This window comes from Corvus moneduloides, chromosome 28 (genome assembly GCF_009650955.1).
Source record: "Corvus moneduloides isolate bCorMon1 chromosome 28, bCorMon1.pri, whole genome shotgun sequence".
NCBI lineage: Eukaryota > Metazoa > Chordata > Aves > Passeriformes > Corvidae > Corvus > Corvus moneduloides.
Window position 1 is genome coordinate 4732584 of NC_045503.1, and position 25389 is coordinate 4757972.

Sequence of the window (25389 nt, forward strand, 5' to 3'; positions counted from 1 at the left end):
GGGCGCGCGGGGCGGGGCCGGGGCGGGGCCGAGCGCGGGCCAATCGGGGGCGGGGCCGGGCCTGAGGGAGGGGGCGAGGGGCGGGGCCGCGGCCGGGCCTACGGAGGCTCGGAGGGGCGGGGCTCGGAGGGGCGGTCCCGGTGGCTCCGGGGGGCGGTGCCGGTGGCTCCGGGGGGCGGTCCCGGTGGCTCGGAGGGGCGGTCCCGGTGGCTCCGGGGGCGGGGCACAGCACGGGGCGGGGGCGGGCCCGGGAGGAGGCGGGGTCCGGGAGCCTCGGGAAGAGCTCGCGGCGGGGCGGAGTCTCGCGAGATCTCGCTGAGGGGGAGGAAGAGGTGGCGGCTATGGCGGAGGCGCCGCCCGAGGGGCACCGGGGGGCACCGGCTGGGGACGGAGCGTTAATTAAAGAATCACTAATTAGTGACCCAGAAATGAGCAGGATCCTCCCCCAGCTCCTGCCCGCTCTGCGCATCCCGTTCCATGCCCGATCCCAGGCCCCGGGACCCCCGAGGCTCCTCACGAGGGGCCCCGAGCAGCCCCGGCTGGCGGCACCGGGTGGGCGCCCTTTGCCCGGTCCCGGCGGGGCCATAAAGCAGGGAGCAGCTGCCGCCTGCTCGGTCAGAGGCCGTGGGGCGGCCGATAAGGAGCCGTGGCCTTGTCCCCGTGCCACGCCTGGGGCACACGGAGCCTTAGTCAGTCGTGTCCCGTCCCTGTGCCCGGGATCCCCGGGGAGCTGGTGGGGATGAGGTCACTGGGGGGACGCGGGTGCTGCTGTTGTGCTGATGGCCCTCATTGCAGGGGGAGGGGGCTTTGGCACAGCCACCACCCCGTGTTCACCCCGAGACAGCCATGAGGGACTTACGGAATCCCAGGGTGGTTTGGGTTGGGATGGATCTTAATTCCCATCCCGTGCCACCCCTGCCATGGGCAGGGACACCTCCCACTGTCCCAGGCTGCTCCCAGCCCCAATGTCCAGCCTGGCCTTGGGCACTGCCAGGGATCCAGGGGCAGCCCCAGCTTCTCTGGGCACCCTGTGCCAGGGCCTGCCCACCCTCACAGGGAGGAATTCTTTCCCAATCTCCCATCCATCCCTGCCCCTTGTGGGATGCCATTCCCTGTGTCCTGTCCCTCCATCCCTTGTCACTGGCCTCTCTCCAGGGAGAGCTGCAGGGAGCTGAGAGCACCAAGGTTTTCCGGCATAAGCCGTAAGTGGTAGAGTCCAAGCCAACGTCCCCGGATATTGCCCTCAGCACCCATCGAATGTGATTAATGCTGAGATGTCTGAGAAAAGGGAAACTGTCCCCAAAAGTGGGTGAAGGTTCATGGACAATTATAGCACCTGGACTTCGCCCGGCAGCCCCGGCCCCTCCTGCCCCGCTTGGCAGAGGAGCACAAAAACATTTGGCTAATGAGTTACGGGTCCAGCCCCGGGGCGGCCCTGCCATCACACCCCGATGGCCCCAATCAGGGCTGGGACATTTTGCAATCCGGGACATTATTTCTGTGCAGTTGGAGTTTAAACTTTGCCACTCGGGTCAGGGAATCACAGAGGAGGAGGAAGAGGAGGAGGGTGAAGGCCAGGCTTGTTGTCCACCCCAATCCCCTGTGCTCAGAGAGGGTTGAGAGGACAATCCATGGCGTCTCACACAGGTATGTCCTGGCTGCCGTCACTCAGCGAGATCCCACGGGGCCATCAGGAGTCACGGAGAGGACTGAGGGCGAAGGACAGGGTGCAATAAAGCCCCGTGTCCACCTTGGCCAGACAAATGTCACAGTAATGACAACTGTCCCCAACTGGCTTGGAGAGGACATTCGAGTCAGTGGTTGGGTGGTGGGTTGGTTGGTCAATCAGTCGGAGAGTTGACTGGTCAGTCCATTGCTCCGTGGCTTGGTTGGTTGGTTGGTCAGTCCATCCATTGGTCCCTTGGCCAACAGGTTGACCATTTGGTCTGTCTATTGATCAGTTCATTAATTGACTGGTCAACCAGTTGGTCAGTGGGTCATCTGGTTGGGTGGTTGGGATGTCAGTTGGCTGATTGGCCAGATGGGCAAGTGGTCAACTGGCCCAGTGGCTCTCTCTGAGTCGGGGGTCTCAAGCAGTACCTGGGGTGGCAGTGAGGGACTGAGTCCCTTCCCTGGGGCCAAGCCCCCTCCTTGGGGCTGAGTCCCCTCCCTGGGGTGGCCGGCAGCCACAGTCCCCTCCCCTCCACTTGCCACCCAAAATGATTAACCAGCCCTTCAGCACAGTCACCTCCAGGAGGGAACCCCCTGGCTGGGCTGCTCTGGGTGGAAAACCAGAGGATTTGGGAGTTTCAGCTGCTGGAAGGAGGCTGGGGATGGGGGGCCAGGCCTGAAGCCATCCAGTCCCGCACCTGTAGGGCTTTTCCAGGTGAATCCCAACACGGCCCTGCCCCCTCCCAGCCGCCCCCCGCGATTCGGGGTGGCCCCGGGGCCGTGCAGCTCCTGTGGGGGTGTCTGGGGGGGTACTCCGGGGCCTGGGCCGGGGACTGACCCTGCCACCCCACAGCCACGGCCTCCAGCGCGGGCAGCCTCGACAGCCTGGACCTGCTGGATCTCCTCTTCGACCGCGAGAGCGAGATCCTGTGCGGGGTGGAGCTGGGGACGCCGCCGGGAGCCTGGCCCCAGGACAGGGTGAGCCCCGGGCCGGGTCCCCGCCCCAGCTCGGCCCTGCGGGGTCACAGCCCTGGGCACCCCGGGCCGTGGGTGCGCCCTGGTGATGGGTGCGTGTCCCCACAGCGTGCCCTGGACAGCGAGGACTTCCTGAGCTCCATCCTGGCCTCCGGGGACTCGGTGTTGGACTCGCCCAGCTGGTCCCCGGCCACCAGCGACAGCGGAGTGTCCGAGGACCCCCCCTCTGACCAGCACGACAGCCCCCCCCGGAGCTGTGACAGGGGTCCCCGAGGGGTCCTGTACCCCTACACCAACCCCTGCCGGGCCCAGCCCCCCCCGGCCGGGTCTGGGGTCCTGCACCCCGAGGTCTCCATCGACCTGGGTGAGCCACACTGGGAAAGGACCAGGCTGGGGGCACTGGAGGGACTGGGGACACTGGGGAGCTGAGAGCGGTGGGGTCTCTCAGGGATTGTGAGGAAATATGGGGAGCTGGGGGAAACTGGAGAGAACTGGGAGGTCTGGTGGGCTAGGGAGGAAATGGGGAGAGTGTGGAGAGCTTGGGAACTGGGGTGAACTGGGCAGACTGGTGTTGGGGGGAGAATAGGGCAGGACCAGAGGAACAGTTTGGGGGGACAGAGTCAGGGTCACTGGACTGGGCAGCAAATCCCCCTGGTTCTGGGGCCATGGCAGGGGGAGAGTCCTGCAGTGGGGACACTGGGGACAGAGGGGACACAGCACTGCTGACAGCCCCGCTCTGCCCTCACCCAGACATGTGGCACCCTGGGTTCTTCCTGGAGGAGAGCCAGGACCTGCCCGTGGTCCCCCCGCCCGCATCCTGTGCCCTCACCGTCAAGGACCTGCTGCTCTCGGGCAGCTCTGACAATGTGAGTCCCTGTCCCTGTGTCCCCAACACTCTCTGTCCCCAGCTGTGTCCCTTCCTGGACCCTGATCATCCCCCATTCCCATCCCTATCCCTCCCCATCCCCACACTTGTCCCCTTTCCCTTCCTGGTCCTCATCTATGGTCCCTTCCTGGCCCACAATCCCTGCATTGTGGTCCCACCCATGGTCCCAGGGGCCAGGTGGGGGGTGACCCCCACCCAGAGATGTCACCATTCCGTGTTCCTGCAGCAGCCACAGGCTCCTGGCTCGCTGCTCCGGCCGAGCCAGGGCCACTTCCAGGAGCTGGTGCTGACGGAGGATGAGAAGAAGCTGCTGGCGAAGGAGGGGGTGACCCTGCCCACGCAGCTGCCCCTCACCAAGGTGGGTGTCAGGATGCCTGGGAAGGGTGTGGAGCAGGGGGTCCCAGCCCTGGTGGCCCTGACCCCCCGTGTCTCCCCCAGTACGAGGAGCGGGTGCTGAAGAAGATCCGGAGGAAGATCCGGAACAAGCAGTCGGCTCAGGAGAGCCGCAAGAAGAAGAAGGAATACATTGATGGGCTGGAGAGCAGGTACAGAGCCCAGCCCCTCGCTCTGGGCATGGTGACACCCCGACCCCCTGCTGTCCCCTGAGCTCATCCCCCTCTCCCTGTCCCAGGATGTCGGCGTGCACGGCCCAGAACCAGGAGCTGCAGAGGAAAGTCCTGCACCTGGAGAAGCAGAACTCGTAGGTGTTCCTGGGGCAGGATGGGGACCGGGTGGGGTGAGAAGTGTTGGGATGGGAGCTCATGGGCTCTCCCTGTTCCCAGATCCCTCCTGGAGCAGCTGAAGAAGCTCCAGGCGATGGTGGTACAGTCAAGCAACAAGGCAGCACAGACGGGGACCTGCCTGGCAGTGCGTGGGGCTGGCAAACCCTGGAGCCCTGGAGATGGGAGGGAGGGAGGGAGGGAGGGAGGGAGGGGGGGAGGGAGGGATGGTGCTCTGGTAGGAGATGTACCAGAAGGGAGGGATGGAGGGATAGATGCATTCTTGGCTCTGCCACCAGCCCCCTCCCTGGGAGCTGTCCCAGCTCCTGGTCCCTCTCCCCTGCTGTGCTCAGTGGTGTCCCCTCTGTCCCCAGGTGCTGCTGCTCTCCTTCACCCTCATTGTCTTCCCCTCCATCAGCCCCTTCGCCCCCAGCAAGGCTGAGGCAAACGGTGACTTCAGGCCCGTGCGAGGTGAGGGCTGAGCTGGGGCAGTGCTGGGCTGTGCCAGGGCTGTGCTGAGCTGAGCCAGAGCCCTGACAGACCCTCAGCGCCCTGGCCCAGGCCCTGACCCTCCGTGGTGCTCAGTTTTCTCCAGGTCCCTGCACAACGCTGCCGCCTCCCGTGTGGTTCACACCCAGCCCCAGGCAGGGGACGAGAAGCCCCCAGAGCCGCTGTGGTCGGAGCCCCTGGAGGAAACCCCTGAGACCCTGCACGAGGCTTTCCGGGGCACGTTCCCGACACACCCGGACAAGGTGTCCCTCCAGAATGACTCACGGGCATCATCGGCCGCCGAGGGGCTGAGCCACGAGGACAGGGACCACGCTGACGCTGTGCCAGGGGATGGCCCCGTGCCACACCCGGGGCTGGCATCCCTGGCGTGGTCTGAGCCCGGGCAGGGCCGGCCCGCGGTGCTGGAGCCGGCGGAGGAGCTTTAGCAGCACCCGGGAGTACGGGGGTGCCATGGGGTGACAGCACCTCATCCCCTACAGGACGAGCCCTCGGGGGGACCCCTCCAGGATCTGCCTCCCGATGCTGGACCCGCTTGGCTTTGCTTGGATCTGTGAACTGGGAAGAGACCACTGGCCTTACTGGGAGGGAGGGGCTGCTCCTGCCCCCCTGGCACAGCAGGAGTGGAAGGGACACAGGGTCACTCAGGATGGGGCTGAGGAAGCAGAAGGGGCCCTGGGCTGGTTGGCTGCTGATGGTTGGTTTTGTTCTTGGTTTTGTTTTGGTTTTTGGTTTTGTAAATTTTATTTTCCTCTCTAAATATAAGGTATTTTGGAAAAAATCCACCTGCTGTTTAAGAGGGGGTGATCCACAAGGTTTCAAGGAGGCCTGGGCTGGTGGGACCTGCTGCCATGAGGGGCCCAGGAGAGGGGGGACACATGGCCATGCCCAACCTGGAGCTGGGGCCAGGGCACCTTCCCACAGCTCCCAGCCCTGAGTCCAACTGGGATCCAGCCAGCACCAGTCCCCTTCCATGACTGAGTGACATGGAATTACAGAATCATGGAATGGTTTGAGTTGGAAGGAACCTTAAAGCCCATCATCCAGTGCCAACCCCTGCCATGGGCAGGGACACCTCCCACTGTCCCAGGCTGCTCCAAGCCCCATCCAGCCTGGCCTTGGACACTTCCAGGGATCCAGGAGCAGCCACAGCTGCTCTGGGAATTCCATTCCACCCTTACGGGGAGGAATTTTCCTGTGCAAGGCCCTCCCCAGGCCCGTGGGTGTAGCTGCTCCACAAGCCACAATTCAAGTGTGTTTAATACTGACATAAAAAAAGGGACAATATTTAAGGGTATAAAAAAAAGTCGGTAGGAAAAGCAGCCCAGGTGAGACAGGGACAGTCCAGGTCAGGTGAGGAGAGGCTCCACCTTCATCTTCTTCACCGGCGTCGGCCCCGTGTCCGGGCTGGGACACTCCTGCTTGAGCCCGTCCCGGCGCTCCAGCGGCGCCTTCCCGGGGTGCGGCGTTCCCGCGCCGTTGTGCTGGGCCAGGGGCTCCTCCTTCAGCCGCCCCTGCAGCTGCTCGGCCGTGGCCAGCTCGGCGCTCTCCACCACCACCGGCCCCGTCCACTCGGGCACCTCCAGCCCCAGGTGCTTCATCAGCTTGGTCATCACGTCATCGACGTAGCCGTGGATGCGCAGGTCGGCCTGGCGGTCCTGGGACAGCAGGGACACGGCTCAGGGGACAAACGGCCCCTCCCAGGGACAGGGCGATGTCCCCATTCCCCGCGGGACGTGAGCTGACCCTGGGGCTCTGCCTGGGGACGGGATGTGGGTACAGAGCCAGGGACAGCAGAGCGTGACAGGGACAAGGGAGCTCTGGTGACATCCCAGGAACCCCCAGCTCTGGGTATTTAAAGACTTTGAACAATTGGGGCACCAACATCTGAGCAGGAACTGAGCAGGAACTGAGCATGACCTACACGGGCTCCGTGTGTGTGGCCACTCCACTGGGCTGTAAATCCCAGAGGGTACAGCAGGCTCCAGGCTGAGCTTTTACTCTGCTCCCAACACTTGTGTGGATAAGGTTGGACAGGGCTTGGAGCAGCCTGGGACAGTGGAAGGTGTCCCTGCCCAAGTGGGGGGAATGGGATGAGCTTTAAGGTCCCTCCCAACCCAACCCTTTCCATGATTCTAATATTTACCTGCAATCTCTATGTGTTTAGCAGGAGTTGCAAGTTTAAACCCTCCAGCCCGGGACTCCCAGCCTGTGTGCCTGCTAAGAGAGGCCACCTGGGAGGGGACAACGTGCAGGGACAAACTTGGGATGGGCCTGGAACAGGGGACAGGAGGGGAAAGGAGCAGGGCAGAGCTGTAGGACGCTCACTCACGTGTTTGGTTGCTTGGAGGTTGACAATGACCAACTTCCCTCCTCTCTTCTTGGTGATCAGAGGGAGGTTCCCACTGGGTTTGATCTGCAGAGAGGTCCCCAGGGTGACAGAGAGATCGGCTTTCCTGCAGGGAGGAGGAGAAATCCAGGGTCAGGGCATGGATGGGTGGGAAGGGACTGTTCAGCTCCTGGGCAGGGTGTCAGTACCTGCAGGCTTCATCTGCCAGCGTCAGGTCACGGTCGGGCAGGGAATCTTCCCAATCCAGAATAGTGTCTCGTAACTTCCCTCTGAAAAACACACACAAGGATCATGGTTTTCCCTGGAAAAGGCAGGAGAATGGGCAGCAGAGCTGCCCTGGCAGAGGGGACAGTGACCAGAGCCTGTCCCAGCCTCCCTGTCCCACACTGTGAAGGGACAGAGAGCACCCAGAGAGATCTTCCCACACCCTGGGCTGCTTCTCCTGAATCCGAGGGGCTGTTGGGTCATTCCCACATCCCATATCCCAGGAGGGATCCCTACCTGCAGGCCCGCAGCCCCCGGGCCTTGGTGACGCTGCAGAGGCGGCCCGTGGGCTTGAGCCCCATGCTGCCCACGACAGCGTCGCGCACGTACTGCCTGCGGAGACACGGACTGCTCAGGGAGGGGCTGGGACGGCCCCCACACAGCCTGGCATGGAAATCCCAGCCAAGCCCCCATCCCAGGATGGAAGTCCCAGCCAAGCCCCCCCCGGGGCTCAGGGCTCACGTACTTCCCACATTTCACGCACTCTTCCACAAACATGTTCCCGTGGAGCTCGGCCAGCTTGTCCCTGTGGGAGAGAGGCACAGGTGAGCTGGGGAAGGGTGGGGAGCCCTGGGGGAACCCCCCCTCCTCCCCAGGACCCTCAAGGGCTTCCCGGTATCCCAGCTCTGCCTGGGGATGGGTTCATCTCCCAGCAGGGACTGAGGGAGGGACAGCAGGTCCTGCCCTTTTAATTTTAATGCTTCCGTCCGCAGCACTGATTCCAGCTCCTGATCCACTCAAATCTCTGCTCCCAAGAGCACCCAGATCTTTGCTTTTCCAGCACCCAACATTCCTGTCTGTCCCTGTGCTGTTCCAGCCCTCTGACACCTGTTTTTCCTAAAACTCCCCTCAGGCTCAGAGCAGAAGCCAGAGGAAAACACAGCCATGCTCTCCCTATTTTCCTCAGCGCCCCACGCTGACTGGGAACTTCCTCCAGGCTGGGTGAGACAGGACTGACTTGATTTCCCCCAGTTTGGCCCCAGTTCAGTGCTTCTTACTCAAGCAGAGGCTTTGTTTGGGAGGCAGAGCTGGGCTGAACTGGAACAGGAGCCAGTGGCTCTGGGGTGTGGGAGCACCATGGAATTCTGTCATCGTTCCCTACTCCTTTTCCCGTGGTTGTTTATTTTAAACAGACAAACACGGGGCTGGGAGCAGGAGCCAGGACTTGGGGCTTGTAATCCCAGGAAATACCCCTGGAAGCAGCTCTGGCTGAAGGTGTTTGTGAGATGCACCTTCTGCAAGGACACATCGATGCTCCTCAGGCACATCCTGACTCATGGAATCACAGAATGGGCTGGGCTGGAAAGGACCTTTAAAGACCATCCAGTGCCACCCCTGCCACGGGCCTGGACACCTTCCACTATCCCAGGCTGCTCCAAGCCCTGTCCAGCCTGGCCTTGTCTGTTCCCAGGGATCACAGAATATCCTGAGCTGGAAGGGATCCACAAAGATCATGGAGTTCAGCCCCTGGTCCTGCACAGACACCCCAACAATCCCACCCTGTGCATCCCTGAGAGCGCTGTCCAAGGCCTGTTCCTGTTTCCATCCTCGTTTCTAGGCATGAGGCATCCCATTTTCCTCTGGGAAACTTGTGCCAGGGCCTCACCTCCCTCTACAGAACACCAGAGGTATCAGTGTCACACTCAGCATCTTTCAAGCCTCAATGACTCCCTTCAGTTCATTTTCTTCCTTGAACTCAGCTGCTCTCCCCTCCCCTTTCCCAACAGCTCCGAGCGCTTTTCCCTCCCAAGACAATCTCTGGCTGCTCTTAAGTGCTGGGAATGGGTTTTGTAACAGGCTGGAGTCTGTGAAGGACAGAGCTGTGGCTGTCACGAGGCTCAGGAGAGGCTCAGGTTCCTCTGAGGACAACTCTGACACGGCCACTCCGGCCCCCTCCACGCAGGGAGTGGAGCTCTCCCAGCCTCGGCTCCCGTCACATCTCCCTGCAGAGGGAAGCCTTTGGATCCTCAGTGCCCCAGGTGCTCCCGGTGGCACTGAGAGTCACAACCAGCAGGACCTGGATGGGGACAGGTGTTGGATGGAGCTTGGAGTGACCTGGGATAGGGGAAGGTGTCCCTGCCCTTGGCGGGGGGAGCAAGATGGGCTTTAAGGTCCCTCCCAACCCAAACCGTCCTGGGATTCCAGGATTCCATGATTCCACAACCTGTTTGTCCTGTGCGCACACAGCAGCTGGAAGCATTTCTAGAGAGCAACAGCCGAGGCTGATTTCATTCCACGACCCTCTGGATTAGAACCAGAACCTCTCTCCTCCAAATTCCAGCTGGTTTATCCCCTTCCAGCTTCCACGCCCCGTACCAGCCAGGGCAGAGATTCCTCGGGAACAGAACCCCCCGCGCGGGGCTGGGAAAGTACCGTGGGAATCCTGACCGCACGTGCAGGCCGTCCACGTTCTGGCTGACCAGGAATTTCAGGATTCCCACTCTCTGCAGCCCCAGCAGCGCCATGTGAGTCTTGGAGGGCCTGGCGTTCTCAAAGGTGGTGTCGAACTTTGGGGAGAGCCCTTTCTCTTCCATAGTCCAGACACCATTGGGGCCCCTGCAGCCGTGGGAAGAGCAGGGAGGGAGAGCTCAGCTCCGGGGGCAATGCCAGCCCCATCCATGGGAGCAGAGCTCATGGATCAGCAGGGTTTTGGGGGTTGATGCAAACAGCACACGTGGGGATTCTGTGGGAACAGCTGAGATGTGCAAGAGGGAGAAGGGTGTTTGCAGCTGGATCCAGGATGGACAGCAGGGATGGGGCAGGTCTGGGGTAAATCAGAGCTTTCCAGGAAGGAAGACGGACTTAGAGGAGCTGCCACCCTCCCAGCCCTTGGCCTTACCTGAAGTCAGGGATCCCCGAGGCCGTGCTGATCCCTGCCCCCGTGTGAAACACCACATTGGAGGAGCTCCGGATCAGGTCCGCCAGCTCCCGCACCTTCCGCTCCAGCTCCTCCGGAGGGTCAAAAATCTGGGAAAAGACACAAAACCAGTGTGGGATGGAGAGATGTGGGCATGGATCTCCATGGGGAGATGTGGGGGGTGGATTGTATTGGGAAGAAATCCTTCCCCATGAGGGTGCGGAGGCCCTGTAATGGATTTCCCAGAGCAGCTCTGGCTGCCCCTGGATCCCTGGCAGTGTCCAAGGCCAGGCTGGACATTGGGGCTTGGAGCAGCCTGGGACAGTGGAAGGTGTCCCTGCCCATGGCAGGGGGCGGCACTGGATGATCCTTCAAGTCCCTTCAACCCAAACCTTTCTGGCATTCCATGATTCTAGAGCCCCAGAAACCCCAGTAACAATTCTTCCTTATCCATGAAGGATTTTGCATTCCTTAACAACAGAAGCATTTAATGGGAGAGACTCAGCGTTGTCCAGAGTGTCTCCATGCAGGGACACGGCCGGGAACAGCCAACACCGACGGGGAGTTTGTTGCTCTGACAGGCAGCTGGCCCAGGCTGGGCTCCAGGAGGGCCGGAGCGGCCCGAGGCCACCCCACGTGTGCTCAGCCCCAGCTGTCACCAGCAGTGCCACCGGCTCTGGGGACAGGGCAGGGCCGAGGGACAGCGAGGGACACGGGAGCCACGGAGGTGGGACACGAGACCCCGGTGTGGGCACGGGATTTGATTCCTGAGACGCTTCTCCAGCCCCATCTCCTGGGGACAGGGCCGAGGACAGGCCCTGAGTGTCTCCATCCCCTCACCACCCCCTTGGCACCGGACAGGCCCCTGAGTGTCCCTGTCCCTCTCCCAAACCCTGTTTTAAGCTTCTCAAGTACTGCTGGGGGTCAGGGCGGACGTGGAGGGAGCCAGGGGGAGATCTGGGGGGAGAAGGAGGGAGCCGCTGGGTGGGGTCAGGGAGGCCCTGGAAAGGGCCACGGAGGAGCACAAGGAGGGAGCGGCGGGATGTGCTGGGGACACACAAAGGGCTCGCTCCCTCCCCGGTGCTGCGCTCCCCACGGGTGTCCCCGCCGGGGCCGAGGCCGCCGTTGCCATGGGAACGCGCCGGGCCGCGGCGGGGCCCGCGGAGGGCGGGGGGCCCCGCGGGCGGGCGGAGGCTCCCCCGGGCGGGCGGGGGTTCCCCGGGCGGTGCCGCGCTCACCTCGGGGAGGCCGCACTTGCCCTTGTCCGAGTACGGGGACAGCCCGGCCGCGTAATTCACCGCCATCGGCGCGGCCGCGGCGCGGCCGGAAGCGCGGGGCGGGACCGGGGCCGCGGGACACGCCCCGGGGCCGCCGCCGCCATCTTGGAGCCGGGCAAGGCGGGGCTGCCCTCACGCTGAGCCTGCCCCGGGCCCGCTCCGTCACTGCCCCGACACTGCCCGGACACTGCCCCGGCCCCGCTCCATCACTGCCCCGACACTGCCCTGGCACTGTCCGGCACTGCCCCGGCACTGCCCCGACACTGCCCCGGCACTGTCCGGCACTGCCCCGAGCCTGCCCTCACCCTGCCCCGGCACTGCCTCACCTGCGCTGAACCCCCGGCCCGGGGGGAAACAGGGATGGGCAAGGGGCGCCAGAGATGGGCAAGGGGTGCTGGCAAGGACAGGGGTGCCAGGGACGGACAAGAGAGGCCACCAAGGGCAAGGGGTGCCAGGGAGAGCGAGAGGTGCTGGCAAAACCAGGAGGTGCCAGGGAAGGGCAGGGGTGCCGAGGCAGGAAGGACAGGGGGTGCTGGCAAGGGCAGGGGTGCCAGGGCAGAGCGGTGGATACCAGGGAAGGACAGGGCGTGCTGACAGAGGCAGGGGATGCCAGGGGAGGACAGGGGTGCCAGGGAGGAGCAGGGGATGCTGACAAGAACAGGAGGTGCTGGCAAAAAACGGGGGCGGGGAAGGGGATGTCAGGTCAGGACAAGAGCTGCCACCAAGGGCAGGGGGTGTTTGGGATGGGCAAGGGGTGCCAACCCCCAGCGTCCAGCCCTCCCCACGCACCCCCAGCCCCCCCGGGCCGTGTCCCCTGTCCCCGGGCATGGCAGGTGCCCGCAGACCCCTCCCCAAAGGCAGCCCGACCCGGCCCCCCCGGCTGCCCGGCGCTGTAACAGCAGCCGCGGCCGTAACACAATCCCCAGCTCCGGTTCCCAGCTCCGGGCGCTGCGCTGGGAACGCCAGGACGGGCTGGGAGCAGCGGGATCGGGGCTGAGCTGTCCCCAGGCAGGGACAGACTCTCGAGCGTGGCCATCCCCCCCGAGCAGGTGCCGCAGGGCTGAGGCTGAGCCACCATGAAGAGCCTGAAGGCCAGGTTCAAGAAGGCGGATGTGAGTGCCATCCCTGGGAACGTGGGGACACGGGGACCTGCCCCGGGGTGTTCACAGGGACATGAGGACCTGGGGATTTCCCCCACGATGCCCCCAGCGTCACAGGGACACGGGGACCTGCCCTGGGACGCGGGGTGGTCGCTCACCACAAGGCCAGCAGCCCCACGGAGGTTGGCATTGCCACCCTGTCTGGTGGGATTGAGCCCCCAGTGCACCCCCAGTGCTCCCAGAGCCATCGCTGGGAGTGGGGCAGAGCAAAGGAGAGGGAAGCGGGTCCCAGGTCCCCCTCCCTGTCCCCTTCCTGGCGACAAGTGCCGGTTTGCCAGCTGCCACAGCCCGTGGAACCCGCCGTCGATGCTCCTCAATTATTCAGCATCAGCCTGGCACGGGGCCGCAGAAGGCAAAGGGGGACAGCGCCGTTCCCAGTGCACTGGGGGGGACAGGGTTGGGGACATGGGGACATGGGGACATGGTTGAAGCCCCTCACCTGGAGTCTAGGGGACCCCCCTGCTCGGGGTGCTCTGTGCCTCAGTTTCCCCACATTGCCCTGGACACATCCCCGAGAGGCTCCCGATGTCCTGCTGCCACCGGGACTGCCTGGACAGTGCCTGGGGACCCTCTGCGTTTTGGGGTTCCTCCCTGAAGGGTGCCTGGGAGCGGCCGTGAGGTGCAGGCGGGGGGTTCTGCCCCTCCCTTGGCCCCAGGGCAGGGCAGGGCAGGGGGTCCCAGGTCCCCTCCTCGGGGACAGGATGTGGCTGGCAGGAGGATGCTCAGCCCTGGTTTGGGGGTGCTTTTGAGCACGAGGTGGGACAGCTGCCCCCGCCAGCCCCTCCCACTGTAACTGGGACCAGTCTGGGCGCTGGTCCCCGCTCCGAGGCGGGATGCAGGGATGCACGGAGCGGGAGATGCTGAGGGAGGGAAGGAGGAGGGACGGGGGTGGAGGGAGGCGGGTCCGGCTCCCAGTGCCGCAGCCCCGGCCCCCGCCCGGGCGGTGATGCCGGAGCGCTCCGGGCTCGGGGGTGCCCGTGCTGGCCGGGGCGGGGGGCGGGGGGCGCATGGCGTCCTCCCGCCGCCTCCTGCTCAGCACCATGAAGCAGATCTGCCTTTGTGCCGCCGCCTCCTTCGCGGTACGTCCCGGCTCCCCTCCCGGCTCCCCTCCGGCCGCGTCCTGCGGGCTGAGCCGTGTCCCCCCCGCCCCACCTGCACCCCCCATCCCCATTCCCGTCCCCATCCCGGGGCTCCTCCGTGTCCTCCCCGTCCTGCTTTGTCCTTGCCTGACAAGGGGGTGGGGGGAGCGGGCACCACCCTCCCAGTTTGCCCAGGAGCCTTGGGAGACTGGTTTGTTCCCTGTCCCTGGTCCCACCGGGCTGGAGGGGCTCGGGGGGGGCACCCGGCGGGCAAAGGCGGGTTCGGGACAGGTGCCAGCGGCTCCCGAAAGGTGACATCCATTTCCTGCCGCCGCGACCGCAGCCAGAGCCGCTCTGTCGTCACCGGCTGCGGGATGAACCCAAGACTCGCAGTCCTTGTCCCGGTCCTGTCCCGCTGCGGGTCGCTTCTTAGGGAGAGGGATGTGCGGGAGCACCAGGAGAGCAAGTCCCCATCCAGCCGCGGTCCTGTTCTGGGGGGATGGCGCTGTGCCCCGTTATCCCGGGAGGCTGGAGCATCCCCGGGGATCCGCTCTCGCTGCCAGCTGTGCTCACCCTGGTTTGATCCCTTCCTCCACCGGGAGCAAAGCAGAGCTGGGAATGGGAGCGGGGAGAATGGGCAGGGTTGGGGCTCCCATGGGTGCTGGCTGGGTTTAGTATTGGGATTTGGGGGTGGCAGGAGCAAACCCCAGGGCAGCCGGGCTCACTCCCAAATCCCAGCCTGGCACAGCTCAACTGGGCTGTGTCTGTAAATCCCCTGCTCTGTGAGCTGCAGACTGGGGGGCCTGCAGGGGATTTTCATACCAGTCCCAGCTGAACTCCCCGTACCTGGGGGTGAGCTCCCAGGAGAGGGACACGGAGACGGCCACCCCCAGGGACAGGGTGGAGCACTCCGGGCATGGGGACAAGGACAGCCAGCCCAGCCCAGCCCAGCCCAGCCCTGCCCGCCCTGGGGACAGCACTGTCACAGCTGACGCTGTCACAGCCTCCTCTGGGCTCCGTTGCAGAGCCAGGACTGGACCAAGAACGACGAGAAGCTGCTGCAGGCCGTGGACTACAACGATGCCGGGCGGGTCACGTCACTCCTGCTCCGCAAGGGCCTGGTGCCCACCAAGCTGGACTCGGAGGGCAAATCCGCGTGAGTGCCGAGCCCTGCCCTGGCGACACGGCTGGGGACAGGGGACACTAGTCCATAGCCCCTGGTCTTGCTGCAGGTTCCACCTGGCTGCTACACGGGGCAACGTGGACTGCCTGGAAGCAATGCTGGCCCACGGCGTGGATGCCATGACCAAGGACAGCTCGGGTGAGGGCATGGCTACCACACGCCCCTGGGCCAGTGGTTGTCCGCAAGTGTTGAGGCTGAGGGGACAGAGGTGGCGACCACACCTGGGGGCCTGTAAATTGTCCCAGTTTCTTAAAGGAGCTCAAGCACTGCCTGATGAGCTCCTGGGATTGTTCCCTTCCTGTTCAGCCCCGTTCCAGCAGATCTCCCTGTGTGCCCGTCCCTCTGTCTGTCGCCCAAGCCGTCCCCTCTGGCACAGCCCCGCTGGCCGTGCTCTGACCTGTTTGTCCCTTCCCAGGTTACACTGCCCTGCACTTGGCCTCCAAGCACGGCCACCCTCAGTGTGTCAGCAAACTGCTGCAGGTACGGCTGGAGGGAGGAGGGACAGAGGGAGGGAGGGAGGGAGGGAGGAAGGTGCTGTGCCAGCGCAGTGTCCTCCCTGTCCTTGAACCCCCTTCCCTCACCAGTGCCTTGGCACGGTGGTCCCCAGCTCTGCGTGCTGCTGCCGGGCACCAGGGAGCCACAGGGGGTCTGTCCCTTGTCCTTCACCACACCACAGAGTCTGTCCGTCAGTCCCCCGTCCTTCACCACACCACAGAGCCACTCGAGCAGTCTGTCCCTCTGTCCCCATCCTCCTGTAACCCAGGCTCTCCCCCCAGGCCTCCTGCCCCGTGGACGTGGCCGATGGCAGTGGCCGGACCGCGCTGCACCTGGCAGGTGAGTGGGGACAGTGCCAGCCCTGTCCTGCTCACGTCCCGGTCGGGGGCAGTGCTCAGCCTCTGTCCTTGTCCGCAGCTGCCAGCGGCTGCATCTCCTGCTCCGAGATCCTCTGTGACTTCAAGGCTCCCTTGAACAGCAAGGACAAGGTGAGGTCCCTCTGCTCCTGGTCCTGCTGTGCCAGGGTGGGGCTGTCCCGCAGTGCAGCACAGCGTGGGGTGGGACACGGAAATTGGGCTGATATCGGGAGCAGGGTGCCCCGTGGGGGGATCTGAGCCTCCTCTGCTTATCCTCCCCCTTGCGCTGCCCAGGATGGCTCCACGCCGCTGATCCTGGCTGCCAAGATGAGCCACTCGGAGCTGTGCCGGTACCTCCTGCACCGCGGGGCCGCCGTCAACAGCCGGGACCTGCAGGGCAGGTGGGGCTGCAGCGCTGGGGGCCGGCAGCGGCCGCAGGGATTGTCCCCTCACCCGCGCTCTCCCCGTGCCCAGGACAGCCCTGATGCTGGCCTGCGAGAGCGGCAGCGTGGACACCGTGGAGGTGCTGGTCAGCGCCGGCGCCCGCGTGGCCGTGGTGGACGCCACCGGCCACGACGCCGCTCACTACGGGCTGGCCACGGGCAACGCCCTCATCCAGCACCTCCTGCAGGAGGCGGCCCAGCGCCGCTCGTGGGCCAGCGGTGAGGCTGCCGGGACACCCCGGGGCTCCCTGTCACCGTCACTGGGGGGTTGTCACCATCAGGACAGGGCTGGGACAGGCTGGGGAGGATGTGTTCCCTTCTCCCGGGTGTTTGGGGCTGCCTTTGCCTGTGCTGCTCCCAGCCGAGGTGCCCCTGTACCCACCTCAGCTCTGAGCCCCTAAATCTCCCCAATTTCCTTTCCCTCCTGCTCTGCCCCATAGAAGAGGAGTCAACTGAGCAGACATCGCAGGTGAGGGGCTGCTGCCCATCCCTGGAGGGTCCCCTGGCTCAGGAAGGAGGGAGGGCACTGTGGGTGTGATGTCCCCTCTGCCCTGGGGTCTCCACAGACGTCTTCGCCCAGCCAGTCGTCCGTCAGGGAGAAGAGCAGCACCCCGAGGAAGAGAAAGGCCCCTCTGCCTCCCCTGGGCACCCCCAGCCAGGTAAAAGGGGGGTCCCCATCAACTTCCAGGTTCCCACCTGGCTTGGCAGGTGCAGAGCAGCGCAAAACACTCCTTGATGAGGGGTTCCTTCATTGAGGGGTCTGTGCCAACAAGCCCCCTTGGGCACACAGTGGGATTTTTGGGGTTTCCTGTGCCAGGAGTTGGACTCGATGCTTTCTGTGATTCCCTGCAGGAGGACCGGGACGCCTACGAGGAGATCGTGCGGCTGCGGCAGGAGAGGGCCCAGTTCCTGCAGAAGATCCGGGGCTTGGAGCAGCAGGAGAAGCAGAGACGGGAGGTACCGGCTGCAGGGTCCCAGGGAGAGGCCACCGTGTCCCTGGGGAGCAGAGGGGACAGGGGGGATGGGGACAGCACTCATCCCTCCCTGTTTTCTCCCCGGGCCCTGCCAGCGGGCGGAGCTGGACGAGAGCTCCCTGCGCTCCATGGAGAAGCAGGTGAGGCCAGGGAAGAGCCTGGAGGTGACCTCAGCTGTCCAAGGGGTCCCGGTGCTGGGAATGCCATCAGGACTCTGGCAGGAGCCAAGGGGACCCTATTGCCATGTCCTGCCCCACAGATCCGGGAACTGGAAGAGCGACTGGCGGTGCGGGATGGGGAGAAGGAGAAGCTGGGCAAGGAGGTGGAGGCTCTGCGGAGCCGCCTGTCCTCAATGGAGGTGGGTGTGGGCAGGACACAGCTGGCAGTGCCCAGGGCTGGGGACAGGGGGGTCACCTGCACCCTGCACCCCCAGAACGAGAAGGAGAACACGAGCTACGACATTGAGACGCTGCAGGACGAGGAGGGAGACCCACTTGAGTTCCCAGGTAGGGTCCTGCTGGCCTCCCAAGGACACCTCGGGAGGTGGCACTGGGCAGCAGGGGCACAGGTGGGCACAGCCCCAGGTCCCTCTGTCCCACAGGAGCGGAGCTGCTGCTCTCCAAGAAGACGCTGAGCCCCTCGGCCGAGGAGCTGCTGGCCACGCTCCAGGGGCAGGTGCAGTCCCTGACCGTGCAGAACAAGGAGCTAAGGGAGAAAATCCAGGCATGTCCCCCTCTGTCCATCCGTCTGTCCCTCTGTCTCCTGCCCCCTGTCCCACGGTGGCCTCATGGTCTCTTGGCAGGTGCTGGAGAACTACGAGCGGGATGAGAGCAGCCCCCCTGCCCCGGGGGACGTGGTGCCCGCCAGTCTGTACCGGGCCCTGCAGCGGGAGCTGGAGCGGCTGCGGACACAGGGCAGGGAGGCCACGGCGCAGGCTGGAGGGGATGGGCAGCGCGGGGCCTCGGAGCCCATCCCGGAGGGGAGCGCGGGACCACATCCCACCAAGGGGCCAACCTGGGCCTGGGGCGAGTGCAAGGCAGTGCTGGACGAGCTGGGGGTGCAGACATCCCCCTCCTCCTCACCCTCTGGCCAGCGGGAGCCGGGCACGGAGCTGGTGGAGGCACAGGCGGCCCTGAAGCAGGCACAGACCGAGCTGGAGGAGCGGGAGCGGCAGCTGAAGGAGCTGCAGGCCCGGCTGGAGGCTGCGGAGGCTGCTGCCTCACCGGGAGCCTCTGCGGAGGAGGCGTCGAGGGAGAAGAAAGCGCTGCTGGAGCGCTGCGGGCGCGCCGAGGCTGAGGCCGAGGCACTGCGGCGGGAGCTGGAGGCGAGGCCGCGGGACACGCCAGGAGCGCCGGAGCCGGGAGCGGCGGGAGCGGCGGGAGCGGCGGAGCTGGCGCGGCAGCAGGAGGAGGCCGAGGCACAGCTGGCAGAGCTCCGGGCCGTGCTGGCGCGCAGGGAGGCTGAGCTGGGCGCGCTGCGGGAGCGGCTGCGGGAGCACGAGGAGGAGGCCCCGGCGCGGCTGCGGCAGGCGCAGGCCCTGCGGGAGCGCCTGGCGCAGCTGGAGGCCGCGGCCGAGGCCAAGGCCCGCGAGGCCGCCCGGCTGGAGGCAGAGCTGGCGGCAGCCGTGCCGCGGGCGCAGCATGAGGCGGCCGAGGCCGGGCTGCGGGCGGAGGCGGCGGCGCTGGCGCGGCGGCTGCAGGAGCTGGAGCGGCGGCACGAGAAGACGTGCGAGGAGGTGTTCCGCGTGCAGCGGCAGGCGCTGTTCATGAAGAGCGAGCGCCAGGCGGCCGAGGACAGGCTGGGCGCTGCGCAGAAGCAGCTGGAGCAGGCCCAGGACGAGGCGCGGCGGCTGCGGGAGCTCCACGGCCACGCCGAGGATGCGGCACGGCTGGTCAGGGACAGGGACAGGAAGGTAGGGCTCAGGGAATCATGAGGGGCTGCTTGGAGGGGAATGGTGGCCTGGGAGCTGCACATGAGAAGTCACTGAATTTAGGTTGGAAGGGACCTTAAAGCTCATCCCATTCCACCCCTGCCATGGGCAGGGACACCTTCCACTGTCCCAGGGCGCTCCAAGCCCCGTCCAACCCGGTCTTGGAAACTTCAAGGATGGGGCAGCCACAGCGTCTCTGAGCACCCTGTAACCCTGTGCCCTGTGCAGATCACGGAGCTCTCCAAGGAGGTTTTCAGGCTGAAGGAAGCCCTGAACGCCCTCCCCGAATCTGGGGGGCCTCCACAGTCCCCGCCCAACACAGCCGCGCTCCAGGCCCAGATCCGAGCACTGGAGGAGAAGCTGGAGGTGGGTGCCAGGTGCCACCTGGTGGGTTCGGGGCTCCCATGAGCCCCCAGCCCTCTGGCCAAATCTCCTCCCTGTGCTGCAGGAGACAGAGACGAGGCACAGCAAGGTGGTGACGCTGTACCGGAGCCACCTGCTCTACGCTGTGCAGGTGAGCTGGGGACAGGGCTGGGGGCAACTGGGGACACTGGGATGGGGACTGGGCCACCTGCCATCCACAGGAGGCAACTGAGGGGCCAAGCCAAGTGCCAGCCCAGGGACACGCATGGAGCCTCCCTGATGTCCCTGCTCCAAAGTCTCCTCCACCCCAGGGCCACATGGACGAGGATGTGCAGAGACTCCTGTGCCAGATCCTGAGGATGCAGCAGCTGCAGGAGCAGGGCAGATGAGCCCCTGCCAGCATGGGTGGCATGGGGACGGGGGGACAGGTCTGTCACAGCACCCTCTGTGTCCCTTTGCTTGTCCGGGCAGTCTCTGGCACTGGCACCCACCCCACCCCCAGCACAGCAGCAATAAAGTTATTTATAGTCACGCCAACGGGGTGGCTTCTCTCTGGGGGCACCGGCGTGGGCACGGGGGGCTGTGGGGACCTGGGGACTGCAGGAGATCGGTGCCACCATCTCCAGCCCTGCGGTCCCCCGAGGGGAGGGGTGACCGTGAAGGGAAGGAATGGTGGCATGGGAAAGGTGGGAACCCTCTTGGCCAGGGCTGGAATGCCTTTCCCAGGGGCGCGGGGCGTGGGGATCCCGGTGGCAGCACGCAGGGAAACGGGTCCGTCCCCACGGGAACGGCACTTCCTGCGAGGAAATGGGCTGGGAAGCGCCGGGATCCGGCGGGAACAGTGCGGTCCCAGATGGCCCTGCTGCGGTGAGCGTTTGGGGGCACTGGGATCTCCCCTCGGGGCTGGGGACAGTGGGGGGTGTTGGAGGTGTGGGGTGACCCCACAGCGCCGGGCTTGGGGCACCCCAAATCCAGGGAAAGCGGAGCATGTCCCCTCTGGGGCTGAGCCAGCCCATGGCTGCGGCGGGAGGTGACAAGGGCAGGACCTGTCCCTGTGGTGCCGGGCTTGGGGACAGCAGAGAGCTCAACTGGGCCCCCAGGCTGGGCTTTGGGGGTCTCTGTGAGGGACAGGTCTGCCCTGGATGGAGGTGGGGGCCACCCAAGGGATCCAAACCCTGATTCCAGGTGTGGGACTGCAGGGGTGGCTGCAGGTCCCCCTGGGAAACTGTGGGAACAGCGGGAATTTTCACCCCCTTTCCTTCCTGGCTGTAGGATCTGACCCTTTTGGAATCCATCCCTCTGCAGGGTGTGTGGCAGGGCCAGCAGGGAAACTGAGGCACAGCAGTGTGGGGTGACTCCAGGGTGATGTCCCAAGATCCCTGGGAACCTTTGGTGTCCCTGCTGTCCCCTGCTCTGGGGTATGACCATCCTGCCTGTCCCCACAGGTGCCTGGGAAGCCCCGCTGAGTCTCCTGGCATGAGGTGGCTTTGGCTTTGGGTCGTGGCTTTGGTGGCACCTGCCTGCACCGTCCCCTACAACGGCACGGCAGGGAGCACTGGGCATGGGGACAACGGGAACAGAGGTATGGGGGACTGGGGGGACTGGGATGGAGGCTGGGGGGATCTGGGGAGCCTGGATACAGCAGGACTGGGCAGACTGGGAGCACTGGGGTTGAAGATGGAGAGGATTTGGGACACTGAGGGGACAGGACAGAATGACAGGGTCTCTAGGGACAGAAGTGTAGGGGGGACATGGGGGTACAGAACATGGGCACGGAGGGACTGGTGATGGAGGAATAGGGACCCTGGAGGTCTGGGGACATGGGGGGCCCAGGGGCAGAGGCGGGGGACTGGGGACACTGGGAATGGCACTGGGGGGCCCAGGGAGGCCCAGACCCTTCCTCAGGCAGTGTCCCTGCCCCTGCCATGGCTGTGTCCCCACTGTGTCCCCATGTGTCCCCCAGGCCCCTGCACCCCTCAGCACGGGCCCCTGGGCACCGAGGTGCTGCTGCCGTGCCCAGGGGGTGCGGCCGAGTGGCGCCGGGGGGGCACCATCCTGGGCACGTCCCCTGCCCCGGGGCTGGCCCTGCCCAATGCCAGCCTGGCCCACGAGGGCCACTACAGCTGCCACCACCCTGTCACCGGCGAGACCTGGGCCACCATCTGCCTGCGGCTGGGCTGTGAGTGATCCCCCAGCCCCGCCGTGACCCCGCTGCTGACCAGGGGTCCCTGGGGGTGCTGGCAGTGGGGTGACCCCTGTCCCCTGCCCCAGACCCACCCCCGCAACCGGCCATTGAGTGCTGGGCCACCAGCTACCCCCAGGCTGTGAACTGCTTCTGGGGGCTGAGCCCCGACCCCCTGCTGGACACCGAATTCGTGGCCACCTACAGGTCAGTGGGGGTCCCCAAAGCCTCCCCTCTGTCACCCAGCCCTGGCCCAGCTGAGCCCCCCATGTCACCCAGCCCTGGGCTGCTGTCCCTGTGTCCCCAGGCACGGCACAGACACAGGTGAGTGCACCCTCACAGGCCCACGGAGCTGCTCCTTTGGGGACCTGCAGGTGTTTTCCCTCACTCCCTACGAGCTCAACGTGACAGCCCGGAACCCCCTGGGAGCTGCCTCCGGAATCCTGCCCTTCCTCCTGGAGAACATCAGTGAGTGCTACAGGATGGGGGACACCGGGGTCCCCTGCAGGACCCTCGTGTCTCACCCTGGCGTGTCCTTTGGGGCTCTCTCCTGCTTGGGATGTGGGATCATCAGTGCAGTGATTTGCTGGGGCTCAGACTGTCCCTGCACAGCTCACAGGGGAATACAAGGGCAGGATCCAATGACCCCATGCTGGATCCCACACCCCCCCCTTCATCTAAAAGGGAAGGAAAGTGACTTTTTCCATGCAGTGGTGGGACAAGGGGGATGGTTTTAATCTAAAGGATTTAGATGGGATTTTAGGAAGGAATTCTTGGCTGTGAGGGTGGTGAGGCCCTAGGATGGATTTCCCAGAGAAGCTGTGGCTGCCCCTGGATCCCTGGCAGTGTCCAAGGCCAGGCTGGATGGGGCCTGGAGCACCCTGGAATAGTGGAAGGTGTCCCTGGTGGGATGAGATGATCCTCAAGGTCCCGTCCCACCCAATCCATTCTGGAATTCTCTCATTCCTTGTCTCCCCAGTAAAGCCAGACCCCCCCGAGGCCCTGCAGGTCTCTCCCATCCCTGGGGAGCCCCAGAAGCTGCTGCTGGAGTGGAGCCCTCCATCATCCTGGCCCTTTCCAGAGTATTTCCCGCTCCAGTACCGCATCCGCTATTTCCGGGACAACGACTCCATCCCCACCACGGTACTGCCCCAACGCTGGGTAAACTGAGGCACAGCTGTGGCTGTAGCTGGTGTGTCCGTGCCCCTGACCCCGCTGTCCCCAGGTGGGGCCATACGAGCTGACATCCCACACCCTGACGGACCTGGAGCCTGGGACCCTCCACCACGTCCAGGTGGCCACCAAGGACCTCGCGGATTCTGGGGAATTCAGCGCCTGGAGCCCGCCGGCCTCGGGGACACCCTGGGTGGGGCCGTGACCAGCAGGACAGGGCCGCTGTCCCTGTCCCGAGCCTGCTCCCATCCCTTGTCCCACCCCAGCCGCGCGGAGCCACGAGTGCTGCCAGGAATGGGCAATAAACCGGCTTGAGGCTCCGTCCCTGTCCTAATCTTGTGATGTTTGTGATGGCTGAGCTGCCCCTGGGGTCGGGCCCTTCACTGCCCCCACAGCCAGTCCCTATGCTGTCCCAGGATGGTCCCTTTGTTGTTCCAGGACAATTCCTTTGTTATCCTGCGTTTGACCCTTTTTTTGCCGCTGGGGTCGGTCCTTTTTACGCCGCAGGACGGCCCCTTTGCTCCCCGCCCCATCCCGGCCCTCAGCGACCACCGGGGCAGGGCTGGCACGGAAGCGGCGGCTCTGAGGGGTGGGCGGCCGTGTCGGACGGGGGCTGGGGGGGGGTGCCGTGACTAACGGGGGGTGCCTGATCCCTGCGCGGCATTCTCCGGGCTGAGGCGGCCGCGGACCGGAGCCCCGAGGGTCACAGGCCTCACACCGGAGCCCCAGGGGGTCACAGGCCCTACACCGGAGCCCCGCGGACCGGAGCCCCGGGGGTCACAGGCCTCACACCGGAGCCCCAGGGGGTCACAGGCCCTACACCGGAGCCCCGCGGACCGGAGCCCCGGGGGTCACAGGCCTCACACCGGAGCCCCGGGGGTCACAGGCCCCACACCGGAGCCCCGGGGGTCACCCGCCTCACATCGGAGCCCCGGGGGTCACAGGCCCCACACCGGAGCCCCGGGGGTCACAGGCCCCACACCGGAGCCCCGGGGGGTCACAGGCCCCATACCGGAGCCCCGGGGGGTCACAGGCCTCACACCGGAGCCCCGGGGGTCACCCGCCTCACGCCGGAGCCCCGGGGGGTCACAGGCCTCACACCGGAGCCCCGCGGACCGGAGCCCCGGGGGTCACCCGCCTCACACCGGAGCCCCGGGGGGTCACAGGCCTCACACCGGAGCCCCGCGGACCGGAGCCCCGGGGGTCACAGGCCCCACACCGGAGCCCCGCGGACCGGAGCCCCGGGGGTCACCCGCCTCACACCGGAGCCCCGGGGGTCACAGGCTCCACACCGGAGCCCCGGGGGTCACCCGCCTCACGCCGGAGCCCCGGGGGGGTCACAGGCCCCACACCGGAGCCCCGGGGGTCACCCGCCTCACATCGGAGCCCCGGGGGTCACAGGCCCCACACCGGAGCCCCGGGGGTCACAGGCCCCACACCGGAGCCCCGGGGGTCACCCGCCTCACGCCGGAGCCCCGGGGGGTCACAGGCCTCACACCGGAGCCCCGCGGACCGGAGCCCCGGGGGTCACAGGCCCCACATCGGAGCCCCGGGGGGTCACAGGCCTCACACCGGAGCCCCGCGGACCGGAGCCCCGGGGGTCACAGGCCTCACACCGGAGCCCCGGGGGGTCACAGGCCTCACACCGGAGCCCCGCGGACCGGAGCCCCGGGGGTCACAGGCCCCACACCGGAGCCCCGCGGACCGGAGCCCCGGGGGTCACCCGCCTCACACCGGAGCCCCGGGGGTCACAGGCTCCACACCGGAGCCCCGGGGGTCACCCGCCTCACGCCGGAGCCCCGGGGGGTCACAGGCCTCACACCGGAGCCCCGGGGGTCACAGGCCCCACACCGGAGCCCCGGGGGTCACCCGCCTCACATCGGAGCCCCGGGGGTCACAGGCCCCACACCGGAGCCCCGGGGGGTCACAGGCCTCACACCGGAGCCCCGCGGACCGGAGCCCCGGGGGTCACAGGCCCCACATCGGAGCCCCGGGGGGTCACAGGCCTCACACCGGAGCCCCGCGGACCGGAGCCCCGGGGGTCACAGGCCCCACATCGGAGCCCCGGGGGGTCACAGGCCTCACACCGGAGCCCCGGGGGGTCACAGGCCTCACACCGGAGCCCCGCGGACCGGAGCCCCGGGGGTCACAGGCCCCACATCGGAGCCCCGGGGGGTCACAGGCCTCACACCGGAGCCCCGCGGACCGGAGCCCCGGGGGTCACAGGCCCCACACCGGAGCCCCGCGGACCGGAGCCCCGGGGGTCACCCGCCTCACACCGGAGCCCCGGGGGTCACAGGCTCCACACCGGAGCCCCGGGGGTCACCCGCCTCACGCCGGAGCCCCGGGGGGTCACAGGCCTCACACCGGAGCCTGGGGGGTCACAGGCCTCACACCGGAGCCCCGCGGACCGGAGCCCCGGGGGTCACCCGCCTCACACCGGAGCCCCGCGGCCGTTACAGACGCCGCCCCCCCCCCCCCGCAGCGCCGCCTGGTGGTACCTGTCCGTCGCTGCCTTCCCGCGCTCCGGCGGCGGCCGCTGTGC

General features: G+C 66.1%; 4 protein-coding genes across 10 annotated transcripts; 3 read left to right on the forward strand and 1 right to left on the reverse strand.

Annotated features, from left to right (window-relative positions):
• The first annotated feature begins 1444 nt into the window (after nt 1–1444).
• CREB3L3 (cAMP responsive element binding protein 3 like 3) lies at nt 1445–5531 on the forward strand. Of its 2 annotated transcripts, none has more exons than XM_032092633.1 (10): nt 1445–1647; nt 2525–2649; nt 2755–3010; nt 3397–3512; nt 3762–3890; nt 3971–4077; nt 4164–4232; nt 4315–4399; nt 4626–4722; nt 4837–5531. In XM_032092633.1, exons 1-10 carry the CDS (start codon nt 1632–1634, stop codon nt 5184–5186), a joined length of 1350 nt encoding a protein of 449 aa, XP_031948524.1. In that variant the 5' UTR covers nt 1445–1631; the 3' UTR covers nt 5187–5531. The 2 variants fall into 2 exon arrangements, with proteins under 2 accessions (XP_031948524.1, XP_031948523.1); XM_032092632.1 differs by having other exon boundaries at nt 1448–1647; nt 3759–3890; nt 4837–5529.
• Nucleotides 5532–6000: 469 nt separating this feature from the next.
• On the reverse strand, nt 6001–25369 carry SIRT6 (sirtuin 6). Of its 3 annotated transcripts, XM_032092639.1 has the most exons (9): nt 11468–11569; nt 10212–10339; nt 9746–9928; nt 7839–7898; nt 7610–7705; nt 7297–7377; nt 7091–7214; nt 6905–6992; nt 6284–6416 (listed from the first exon to the last, which is right to left on the reverse strand). In XM_032092639.1, exons 1-9 carry the CDS (start codon nt 11531–11533, stop codon nt 6376–6378), a joined length of 867 nt encoding a protein of 288 aa, XP_031948530.1. In that variant the 5' UTR covers nt 11534–11569; the 3' UTR covers nt 6284–6375. The 3 variants fall into 3 exon arrangements, with proteins under 3 accessions (XP_031948529.1, XP_031948528.1, XP_031948530.1); XM_032092638.1 differs by lacking the exons at nt 6905–6992; nt 11468–11569 and adding an exon at nt 25346–25369 and having other exon boundaries at nt 6001–6416; XM_032092637.1 differs by lacking the exon at nt 6905–6992 and having other exon boundaries at nt 6001–6416.
• On the forward strand, nt 12391–20021 carry ANKRD24 (ankyrin repeat domain 24). Of its 4 annotated transcripts, none has more exons than XM_032092629.1 (19): nt 12391–12618; nt 14771–14901; nt 14978–15066; nt 15344–15408; nt 15705–15762; nt 15841–15911; nt 16074–16180; nt 16254–16441; nt 16663–16691; nt 16789–16881; nt 17075–17179; nt 17292–17336; nt 17456–17554; nt 17630–17702; nt 17798–17919; nt 17999–19108; nt 19355–19492; nt 19575–19640; nt 19786–20021. In XM_032092629.1, exons 1-19 carry the CDS (start codon nt 12583–12585, stop codon nt 19876–19878), a joined length of 2718 nt encoding a protein of 905 aa, XP_031948520.1. In that variant the 5' UTR covers nt 12391–12582; the 3' UTR covers nt 19879–20021. The 4 variants fall into 4 exon arrangements, with proteins under 4 accessions (XP_031948520.1, XP_031948522.1, XP_031948518.1 ...); XM_032092631.1 differs by having other exon boundaries at nt 12396–12618; nt 19801–20021; XM_032092627.1 differs by lacking the exon at nt 12391–12618 and adding an exon at nt 13577–13745.
• On the forward strand, nt 20119–23178 carry EBI3 (Epstein-Barr virus induced 3). Its single transcript, XM_032092641.1, has 7 exons — nt 20119–20356; nt 20935–21071; nt 21453–21668; nt 21761–21878; nt 21979–22139; nt 22651–22814; nt 22897–23178. Exons 1-7 carry the CDS (start codon nt 20343–20345, stop codon nt 23047–23049), a joined length of 963 nt encoding a protein of 320 aa, XP_031948532.1. The 5' UTR covers nt 20119–20342; the 3' UTR covers nt 23050–23178.
• Nucleotides 25370–25389: the final 20 nt, after the last annotated feature.